We start from the raw sequence: 12073 nt of genomic DNA, 5'->3' as shown, positions 1-12073 counted from the left end.
TTTTCTTTCAGCCTCCTTTTCAACTTGGGTTATGAGTAACTGCAGTACTCTTAATCCATTTAATTTACTTTTAGAACACCTGACCTTACCCATGTAATCTCACTCATGTCTGACTTGTGAGTTTAAATGACGTTCCTTGCAAAAATAGCAACAATCTGTGACTGAAAGGATCGGTCACAGACTGGTCTTATAGAAAATTATTGCTTCACAGATTTCCTAGAAGTGATTGCAATTGTAGGAAGTCTCCAGACCATAGTTAAAGAAAATGATCCTGTGGTCATGGAAAAGGTGTTTGTTTGAGAAGGGTCAAATCATTGGCATGCATCAAGCAGAGAAAACATCTAAGGAGATTGTAGAAACTACTAGAAGTGGGTTAAGAACTGTCCAACACATTATTTAAAACTGTAAGGATAGTGGAGAACCATCGTCTTCCAGGAAGAAATGTGGTCTGAAAAAAATCCTGATTGATGGTGATCTGTGATCACTTAAACGTTTGGTGAAATCAAATCAAAGAAAAACACCAGTAGAACTCAGGGCTATGTTTAATAGTGAAAGTAAGAACATTTCCACACGTATGATGTGAAGGGAACTCAAGGGATTGGGACTGAACAGCTGTGTAGCCTTAAGAAAACCACTAATCAGTGAGGCTAACTGGAAAAAGTAGCTTCAGTTTGCTAGGGAGCATGAAGATTGGACTCGGGAGCAATGGAAGAAGGTCATGTGGTCTGATGAGTCCAGATTTACCCTGTTCCAGAGTGATGGGGGCATCAGGGTAAGAAGAGAGGCAGATGAAGTGATGCACCCATCATGCCTAGTGTCTACTGTACAAGCCTGTGGGGGCAGTGCTATGATCTGGGGTTGCTGCAGTTGCTCAGGTCTAGGTTCAGCAACATTATGTGTCCAAAGAATGAGGTCAGCTGACTACCTGAATATACTGAATGACCAGGTTATTCCATCAATGGATCATATTCCAAGATGACAATGCCAGGATTCATGGGGCTCAGATTGTGAAAGAGTGGTTCAGGGAGCATGAGACATCATGTTCACACATGGATTGGCCACCACAGAGTCCAGACCTGAACCCCATTGAGAATCTTTGGGATGTGCTGGAGAAGGCTTTGTGCAGTGGTCAGACTCTCCCATCATCAATACAAGATCTTGGTGGAAAATGACAAATGACAAACACTGGATGGAAATAAATCTGGAGACATTGGAGAAGATTATAGAAACAATGATACAGAGAATGAGCTGGAATCAAAGATAAAGGAGGTCCAATGAAATATTAGAGTGTGGGACCTTTTTGCTCGAGGCAACTTTTTTTGGCCAGGCACTATAAATGTACTGCATATACATATGCTGTTGTTTCACGGAAGAAGACTGAACCAGTTCCCTTCGGCTGAACCCTGCAGCAGAGCACCCTCTGCAGGCTACAGCACATCATTGTATCCCAGCATTCACACTCTTCCACTTGTAGTTCTGTCACTGTCACAGTGCTGCTAAGACTCTGCTGGAAGCTGGAGTTTGTAGAGGAGACAGGGTTTGAACTTCTCTCTCACCTCAGAACACATAACACTAAGTGAACCTGAGAAATAAACACCTCAAACACCTCAACACCATGAGGATGCTGTTTATTTCGTTTCGTTCTTCTCTCCTTCTCACTATATATAGGAAGCAACCGTTATCTGTGTGAGACATGCAGGTTTATTATTCAGATCAACAAGTCTTTGTGTCTTTAATTAAGTAAAATATAACTCAAAAAGTATTTGTATCTGAACACTTTTCACTTTTTCCTTTCAGTCTCAGGCTTTATCTGCAGCCTCCTTTTCAACTCGGGTTACGGATAACTGCAGTACTCTTGAACTATTTTATTTATTTTTAGATCACCTGATCTTACCCATGCAATATCATTCCTGTCCATGAGACAATGTTTCTCAGAAAACTCTGACTTGTAAGTTTAAACAAGGTTTGTTGCAAAAATACCAATAATCTATGACTGAAAGATTTGGTCATAGACGAGTCTTATACAAACCATTACTTCAGAGATTTCCTACAAGGAGTTACATTGGTACATAGTTTCCAAACCATACTAACACACAAAAGATAATGATTTCATAGACAGACATCTATTGCAACAGTGACCTTTCCTCGTCACATTTCAGTCAAAATGAAGACATGATAACAGCAAATCTGAACATGTTTTCCCTTTTCAAACTTAACCCTTTCATGCAATGTTATCAGAAAGCAGATGAACAAAATGACAGCAGGTCACAGGTTACATGAAATACAGCTCACCTCATCAGATCAGTCACATCTGGATCATCTGGCAGCTTTTCATTTATGAAGAGACAAACATTCAGTTCTGAAATTAACAACTTCACAAACTGGTAGGTAAAAGGAAGGATTCTTTGTCTGACTGAAAGTCACAAAACACAATTGAAGATTACTGTACATATGTTTCGTAACACATGGATAATTTTTACTTTAATTTGTTATATAAATTAATTCTATAGAAACTGTAAAATCAATTGAAACACAAGGCTTCAGAATAATGATGACAGGTGCTTTTTAAATTCACAGAATTTTCTCTTCAACAAGGAGACAACATATCATCTTATTTTTCTCTAACTGTTCTGATTCACGGTCACAGAGACCTTCACTGGTAATATCTTCACTGGGAGGTTATCTCTTATTCCAATGCATGGAAACATCCTCTCAGTTAAAGTGTGTGTGAAGGTGTGTATGTGTGTGTTAGTATCAAGATCAGAGAACGACAGATTTCCTCTGTTCCAGTCCAGATTCACTCTGATCCTCTGGAGCTTCTTCTTTACTGAGAGATCAGTGAAAGGATCTGCTGGTGAATGTGTTGAGTATTTACCTTCATTGAACCTTATTCTCCATAATCCAGATCGTATGCTTCCCTTCCTTTGGTCAGACTCTGCTATCACACCCAGTGTCCACCATGTGTTATCTCCAACCTCAACATCCCAGCTGTGAGTCCCTGAGTTAAAGCCCTCAGAGCCCAGGACAGACTGGTAACGATCAAACCTCTCTGGATTATCAAGAAGATGTTGTTCATCTCCTCCTCTCACACTGGTCAGATCTTCAGACAGGATCAGTCCTGGATGAGCAGTGTTTGGATCCAGAATGACAGGAGTGTAGGAGACCATGTCCTTCATGTTGTTCCAGATGTTGAAGGTCAGGTTGCCCAGATGTTTGGCCTGGTCTATCAGAGCTCCTGAGGGCAGCTGTGGATCATCCAGCAGGGGGCAGCGCTGGACTCTTTCCACTGCAGCCTTGTAGTTGTTCAGGAATGAGACGTCTTCAGCTCTCAGCTCCTCCTCTGTGGCTCTGACTGTGTCTGAAAGAGCTGCTATCTCTCTGCTCAGAGTCTCCATCTTCTCCTTCATCATCTGACTCTTCTGCTCCTCTTCCTCCCTCAGTGCAGCCATCCTGGCCTCCTCTTCCTCTGCTAGAAACTGGTGAAGCTTCTTGAACTGCTCCTTAATCTGCCTCTCTGTGTGTCGGGCCTGGACCTTGATGTGTTTTTCTGTTTCATCAAACTTCACTTTAACTTCTTCACAAACCTTTAACTTCTCCTTTAAGGACTCCAGAGTTTCCTGACGGTTCTTCTTGTGCTGTTCTGGAGCTTCATCGGTGGGTCTGAATCTGTGTTTGGAGTGTTTTTCTGAATCTCTGCAGACGAGACACACTGGCTGCTGATGGTCCAGACAGAAGAGTTTTAGTCTCTCAGAGTGTAGACTGCAGAGAGACTCTGAAGATCTCTGATCTCTCTCCTGTAAGAAGGACTCACACAGGTTCCTCAAGGCCAAGTTTAAAGGTGGATCATCTCTTGAAGATCTTCTCTTACAAACTGGACACTGGTGTGTTGGATTCTCTCTCCACCAGTTCTTCAGACAGACTTTGCAGAAGCTGTGGCTACATGACAGAAGAACAGGATCTCTGAAGATGTCGTGACAGACCGGACAGCAGAGATCCTTCTCTGATCTCGAAGCCATTTAATCTCTGAGTGAAGCTGAAACACAGCAGACACGAAGTACAGTCAGTCATGGCTCTCCTCCATCTTCTACTAACTTCCCTGAAACTTCCTTTGACTTTGAGTCCTGTATTTTAGTCAAATTCACTGTTATGCAGAGGTGGCAAAAGTACTCACATTCTGTACTTAAGTAAAAGTATGGATACTTGTGTAAAAAAATACTCTCGTAAAAGTAAAAGTACTGATTCAACTCCTTTACTCAAGTAAAAGTAAGAAAGTACAGGCTCTGACATGTACTTAAGTAAAAAGTAAAAACTTTTACCAGATTTTGCCATTAACAATTCATCCGTTGATAATTTTGCAAAATTAAAAAGTTCTAGCAGAATAATCTAGACTTAATTGATCAGAGGTCCTGCATGAGCATCCGGAATAATTTTTAATAATAAATTGAGGGTTACTGAGTTGTTGTTTTTAAACCGCTAGCTAGTGTTAGCTATACTATCAAAACGGTGTGTTCCCATAGCATTGCTAACGTTGTAAACTAGCTTCCAAAAAATCCTCAAAAAGCTAATGATAGCAACAGAAACCACACCAGACCAGTACTTCTCAAATAGTGGAGTCAGGTGGACTTTCAGTATTAGTGTCTTTATTGATGCTTGATAAACAGCCTCCAGTCACTAGGTGGTCACAAACTAATCAATAGGCTGCCTGTTCAAAACAGTAGAAGAAGAACACAGGACGCGCATCGTCGACTTTCCTTCTCTAGTCCGATGCTCTAATCATGTCCGATCATGTCACGTCTTTTACGCCTTGTCATCCGTGGAGGTTAAAAAAGTAACGAGCCTGTTTTTCAAATGTAAGGAGTAGAAAGTACAGATATTTGTGTACAAATGTAGGGAGTAAAAGTAAAAAGTCATCAGAAAAAGAAATACTCAAGTAAAGTACAGATACCTGAAAAATCTACTTAAAATCTACTTAAGTACAGTAACGAAGTATTTGTACTTCGTTACTTGACACCTCTGCTGTTATGCCCCATCTACATGAGTTTTCCACTTTTCTCTCCTGTAGCTGGACTCACTCAGAGGAAGGTGTTAGTTTGGTCTGAAGGTGAATCTGATCGTCTGTGTCTCTCTTTAGTCTCTCACAATAATAAACTGTTTCCTGGTTTGTCTTAGGTAAATCAGGTGAAGGGGTGGAGCTTTACCAAATGTAGTTGGACCTGTTAGTCCAGTCTCAGAGGGAGCATCAGCTGACGGTGTTTTAGTTTGTGATAGTTCCATGGTTTAAAAGTTAACCAGAGAATCTTGTGTTCTGAAAGGAACGCTGATAAATTACAGACATATTGTTCTAAAGGGCAGCACAGTGGCTGGTGGTTAGCACTGATGCTTCACAGAGAGAAGGTCCCGGGTTCAAATCCATTTCTGTGTGGAGTTTGCATGTTCTTCCTATGTCTGCGTGGGTTCTACGGAAACTGCGGTTTCCTGAAAACTGTTGGAAACTCTCTCTGAGGTGCTGAGATACAGATGTGGACAAAATCTTTGGTACCATTCCATTAAAGACAGAAAAACACATTGAAAAAAACACATAATTGTAAATAAAAATTTACTGAAAATTGACAAAACAACAGAATAATAATAATAAAAAAAACTAATGAAACTGGCCTGGAAAAAATGATGGTATCCCTAACTTAATATTATGTTCCACAACCTTTCGAGGCAATCACTGTAATTTTGCGATGACTATAACTCTCAATGAGACTTCCAGACCTGTTTACAGGTATCCTGGGCCACTCCTTGTGAGCAAACTGCTCCAGCTGTCTCAGATAGCTGCATGCTCCTTCCACAGATGTTCAACAAAATTTAGATCAGGCTCATGCAACCTCAGAATAGGTCAATGTTTTGTTCTCAGCCAGCTGTATCTTCTGGTTCATTATCCTGTTGGAGGACTCATGACCTACAATTGAGACCAAGCTTTCTGACGCTGTTTTTCATTGACGTCCCATCAGACTCTTTCCAGGGCAGCATATTTTGCTCAAGAATGCCTAGGTAGTCTTGAGATTTCATTGAACACTGCAAAGATTCAAACCCCCTGTGCCAGATGCAGCAAAACAGCCCCAGAACATAACCAAACATAACATAATTCAAGCTGCAGGGTCTCCAGCAGTTAGTTCAAAGCTGATCATCCAAAGATGTTCCAGATGTTCCAAAGAACTTCGTAACTTCAGGACTGTTTGTCTTTCTTAATCTCTAAGTCTCCATCCATGTTCAACTGATTGTGGATGAAAGTGTCCTTGTTCATCTTTGGTCTTCAAATAGTTCGTCTTCTCTGAGAAATGTTTTGGTTTGTTGCTGCAGTATGAATCCTTCCCTCTATTCTTTATCTGCAGCCTCTTTTGAAACCCGGGGTTATGGGTAACTGCAATACTCTTTATCTTTTTATATACGTTTAGGTCACCTGACCTTACCCATGTAATTCCAGGTCTATCCGTGAGACAATGTCACTCTATGAGTTTGTTGTGATATGGCATTACTTCAAAAGGTAACAGCACTCTATGACTGAACCTCTCTCTCTTATACACCTCATTACGTCACAGAAGTCCTGTTATTTTTCTAGAAGTGGGCCAACAACACCAAAGACAGTAATCGCAACACTGACCTCTCCTCCACCCATTCTCCTTCAGAATATAAATGAAGCTGAACGCTCTCAGACCCCCAGATAAACCTTCAGTTTCCATGATTTGATGCTGAGAAAGATTCTCTTTTCTCACAAAGAGCATCTTTCTATGTTCTATATTAAGTCTGTTAATTGTGTTGCCTATACTATTTTTATTTTATTTTATTTTACTAGATTTTACTTATTACTAGATTTTATTATTGTTTTTTTATCTTTCTTTGTACTTGTGGTTCTTAGAGTATTTTTATGTGCAACTAAGCTACTGTGACGGCTATCTAAGTCTAAGTATTTCATTTCAAATATACCATGACAAACAACCAAACAATCCCAAATAAAATAATAATTAACTCAATTAAATACATGATTCAGTAAAATGTGGTTAAAAAAAAGAAAAATAAATAAATAAATTAAAGAAATGTGTGTAACTTTAACTGTAGAGGTCATAGTTTCCTGAACTCAGTTGAACACATGTTGAGTCTCTTTGTGAACAGCAGGAGGCGCTAAGGTATCAGCCAAAGGTGAACTTTTTTTTTCACTCATGGTTAGTGGTTGGGTGAAGCCATTTATTGTCAAACAACTGTGTTTACTCTTTTTAAATCATAATGAAACTACCCAAATGACCCTGATCAAAAGTTTACATACCCTGGTGATTTTGGCCTGACAACATGCACAAGTGGACACAGACGGGTTTGAATGGCTACTAAAGGTAACCATCCTCACCTGTGATCTGTTTGCTTGTAGTTATCGTGTGTGTATAACAGGTCATTGAGTTTCTGGGCTCCTGGCAGACCCATGCATCTTTCATCCAGTTCTGCACTGGCGTTCTTGATTGTGAGTCACGGGGAAAGCAAAAGAATTGTCAAAGGATCTGCGGGAAAAGGTAATTGAACTGTTTGAAACAGGAAAGGGAGATAAAAAGACAGTGGTGTGGCTGTCTCAAGATGCACAAAATGGAGGCACTTGAAGAAAAATTGTCTGCATGGTGGAGTCGCTAGAAGGATGCCATTACTACGCAAATGCCACAAAGCATCCCATTTACAAAACGCCAAACAGCACAGAAACCAGCCTCAAAGCTTCTGGAACAAAGTCATTTAGAGTGAATGAGACCAAAACTGAACTTTTTGGCCACAACCATAAACGTTCCATTTGTAGTGGAGTCAACAAGGCTGATGATGAAAAGTACACCATTGCTACTGTGAAACACGGAGGTGGACCGCTGATGTTTTGGGGATGTGTGAGCTACAGAGGCACAGGAAACTTGGTCAAAATTGATGCAAGATGAAAGCAGCATGTTATCAGAAACTACTGGAGGAACATTTGCACTGATCAGCCCGGAAGCTGCTCACGGGACGTGCTTGGACGTTCCATCATGACAACGATCCAAAACACAAGGCCAAGTCGACCTGTCATTGGCTACAGCAGAATAAAGAGAAGTCTCTGGAGTGGCCATCTCAGTCTCCTGACCTCAGCATCGTTGAGCCACTCTGGGAAGATATCAAATGTGCAGTTCATGCAAGACGGCTCAAGAATTTACAGGAACCGTAGGCTTTTTGTCAAGAACAATGGACAGCTTTACCGTCTGAGAGAATAAACAGCTCAGCCACAACTACCACAAAAGACTTCAAGCCGTCATTGATGTCCTGGTCTACAGAACTCAGTTGAACACACTTGTTGTGTCTCTTTGTGAACAGCAGGAGGCGCCAAAGTATCAGTTAAAAGTTCCTTCATCAGATTGACTCTTAGAGCAACGAAATAAACTTGACTTCAAGAGCACACAAGAGATTTTAGTCATAGTGATTGTTACTTGAGTCTGAAGCATGAAATAAAGGACAGAATTTCAGTCATCTGACTAAAAACCTATCAGTAGAGACCAAGGACATAGAGACCAGGGTCCATAGAGACCAGGGTCCACGGAGACCAGGGTCATGAAGACCAAGGTTGTAGAGAACAGGGTCCATAGAGACCAAGGACATAGAGACCAGGGTCCATAAAGACTAGAGTCCATAGAGACCAGGGTCCATAGAGGCCAGGGTCTATAGAGACCAGGGTCCACAGAGACCAGGGTTTATAGAGACCAGGGTTTATAGAGACCAGGGTCCACAGAGACCAGAGTCATGGAGACCAGGGTCATGGAGACCAAGGTCCTAGAGGCCAAGGTCACAGAGACCAGGGTCATAGACACCAGGGTCACAGAGACCAGGGTCCACAGAGACCAAGGTCACAGAGACCAGGGTCCATAGAAACCACAGGGTCCATAGAGACCAGGGTCCATAGAAACCACAGGGTCCATAGAGACCATGGTCACAGAGACTAGGGTCCATAGAGACCAGGGTCCATAGAAACCACAGGGTCCATAGAGACCATGGTCACAGAGACTAGGGTCCATAGAGACCAGGGTCCATAGAAACGACAGGGTCCATAGAGACCATGGTCACAGAGACTAGGGTCCATAGAGACCATGGTCACAGAGACTAGGGTCCACAGAGACCAGGGTCCACAGAGACCAGGGTCCATAGAGACCAAGGTATTGTATGTTTGATGTCTGTGACAGGTACTGCTGACAAACACTTGAATTGCAGAACTGAAAGATGAAACTTTCCTTCCATTTCAAACAGTCATGTAGGTTTATTCTGAGGAACCCCAACCTTTACAGTTCACTTCCTGTTCTCTATTCTCTGCCGCTGGTTTCATGATTTAACCTTCTTCTCTGCCACTCGTTCTGTTTTTATAGACATGTTGATAACGTCCCATTAACTTTTCAGTTCCCGTTTTCCTCCATTCATGTGTTGGGTTGACGGCTTGTGACATTTGGGGCTTCCTCATGGTCACGGGGTGACACAGACGCCTTTGTGTTTCACTTCTCGTCTCGCTGGCATTATGAGACCTTTCTAAATGTCATTTCAGATATGAGTAGGAGCGTGAGGGCACGTCCACTGCAGCTTTAGGCCTTTCGCCAGCTTTCCCTTTCAGGTTTGAGTTGAATTTCACTTTCTAGTTTTTAGTTTGTCCCCTGATCCACATGAGGGCCCTCCCCTCAAAGGGCCCCCCACTAATACCACAGGACACCCTCAGAAGGCCCATGTCCATCCTCTGATGAGTCACAACCGTGGTCATAATGTTATGCCTGATCGCTGTAAGAAGCAAAACAACCACAACGAAACACAACGTGAAACGTGAGATCCACAAATGTGTACAAAGGCGTTTCTCTTTCTCAAATTACTGAGACAAACCGAGACGTTAAGACACTAAACAACCGCAAAGAGGCGCAAAGACTTGATGCCGAGGTGTTTCCTGCCTCATAATGAAATCTAGACGTGACCAGAGTCAGGTTCTGATTCAGTCTGTGCGACGTCTATTGCTCTCTCAGTTTCCAGTCTCTCCCGGTGAACAGGAAACTCACGAAGACTGTGAGAATATGTTCCATGACAGTGTAATAAAGACACTCAGTGTACGTTTGCAGTACTCATCCTCTGGAAACTCCTACTTCCCCTTTTAGGAACAAACACCAGCCCTACAGCAGGGCGTAGTCTTCAGTCCTAATTGATTACATCATGACGTTTGCCTATGCTCCGCTCACCGTGACGCTTCATCTCCCTTTCGTGCGCCGCGGCTTTTCACTTTATCCTGGGATTTCCCAGACTCAGGTTGTTTGTGTTATCTGTTAGTCTTATCTCTAAATATGTGCCTTCTTGGGTTTTTAATGGAACAGTCAAATGTGAAAGAGCAGAAAATCCCGACGTTGTGTTCCAGTGTTGAAAACTCACAAGACTCACGAATGGAAATCTGAACACGCGGCCGGGTTTGTACCTGACAGCGTAAACAGGTTTAGTTTACTGTGAACAATCAGAGTCAAAGGTGAAATCTAGAAATATAAAGAGATAGAAAATATTATATATTATAAACATATTTAAACAAATTAATTCATTTATGTTGTATTATTTTTACTTTCCAGGAATTTCCAAAAATATTTTAAATTATTATAATTATTATAATTTTGAGTAATATTAATATTATCCCTGAATGCAGCTATTATACAATATAATTTGACATTATTTATTAATTTTTTTAAACATTAGCACCAAGACCAATCAGGGTTCCTGTATTTTTTTAAATATATTTATTTATCTATTCTGCTCATTTATCTGTGACAGTGAAGGATAAATAACTAAATGTTTCACAAAAATAAATATATTGGAGAAATTTACAGTAACAGTACAAATGGTGCAGTTTAGGAATGTAGGAACGATAATTAAAGACCTTAAAGTATAATCTAGACCGGCCTCTGTTACACGGTGAGAACGTCACAACAAACACCATAAACTAGAGTTTGGTTCAAGAGCAACACGTCGTAAAAATAATAAAAAACCTGGAGAGGAAAACACAGGAAGTCTGTGACCAAGGCAACAGTTATTATTATCCACTCAGAGCAGAGGGGAGAGAGGAATGAGCTGAGCTTTAATTCTGGAAAGAGAGAGAAAGAGGAAGGGGGGAGGGCAGAAAGTGAAAGGGGAAAAGGAAAGAAAGAAAGAAAGAAAGAACGAAAGGAGGGAGGGAGGGACTTTACCGGAAGATGTCGTCACTCGAAGAATTTCCATGAAGCAGCAGAAAAGCCCCAGCGGGCAGCAGCTTCCTCTTTTACTGCAACAGACGTCAGACTGTTGAAAAGAGAAATGAAAAGAAAAGAAAAGAAAAGAAAAGAAAAGAAAAGAAAAGAAAAGAAAAGAAAAGATTCCTGGAGGTTTGTTTACTTTGTCTTAAAAACAACAAGCAAGTCACCAAAAGTATGTGGACACCAAGAAAAACTAGATAGATAGATAGATAGATTGATAGATAGATAGATAGAAAGATAGATAGATAGATAGATGGATAGATGGATGGATAGATAGAAAGATAGATAGATAGATAGATGGATAGATAGATAAATAGATGCCTGTATTAACTCACTGCAACATATGTGAACTTCAAAAGGTCAAAGGTTACGTTTAGCATGTTCATTAAAGTAATATTATAAGACTGTGTGACTGATAAACTAAAGGCTAAATGCTAAATATTAATATGACGAAGAAGAAAAAAAACTCAACAGATTCCAGAAAAAACTTGGACTGGACATAAATCCCTAATTTCCCTACGGGGATAAATAAAGTCTTATATTAAATCAGTTAAAAAAACAAAAAACTAAAGGAGGGAGCAACATGAGCGATGCCTGTGCTTTAATAAAAAAAATAAATAAAAGCTTTTAACTCAGCCAAGTGTGCTGCTTTGTTGGTGCACATCCGGGCTGTGCAACAAACCAAACAGATTGAAAATCGGTTAAAAACTCAGCCAGTTATGAGCTGTTTTAAATATGCAACTGCACCTCCATTCCTGAGGCATGAGCACCAACATGGCGGCCGCTGGGCGGGAGGA

The 12073-nt window shown here is 41.0% G+C and overlaps 1 protein-coding gene across 1 annotated transcript in view; it reads right to left on the bottom strand.

Annotated features, from left to right (window-relative positions):
- Positions 1 to 2519: 2519 nt before the first annotated feature.
- Positions 2520 to 12073, bottom strand: part of LOC311486866 (zinc-binding protein A33-like) — a gene marked incomplete at its 5' end in the record, with an annotated part of 55061 nt that continues 45507 nt past the window's right edge. Inside the window, one exon of the mRNA XM_084542883.1 lies at positions 2520 to 2678. Within this exon, the coding sequence (XP_084399009.1) occupies positions 2622 to 2678 (57 nt within the window). The 3' untranslated portion in view covers positions 2520 to 2621. The remainder of the gene's footprint in view (positions 2679 to 12073) is intronic.

This window comes from Chelon labrosus (genome assembly GCF_963514085.1).
Source record: "Chelon labrosus genome assembly, chromosome: 4".
Lineage (NCBI taxonomy): Eukaryota > Metazoa > Chordata > Actinopteri > Mugiliformes > Mugilidae > Chelon > Chelon labrosus.
Note: the sequence above shows the minus strand (reverse complement) of the source record. Positions and strands in the feature narration are given on the sequence as shown.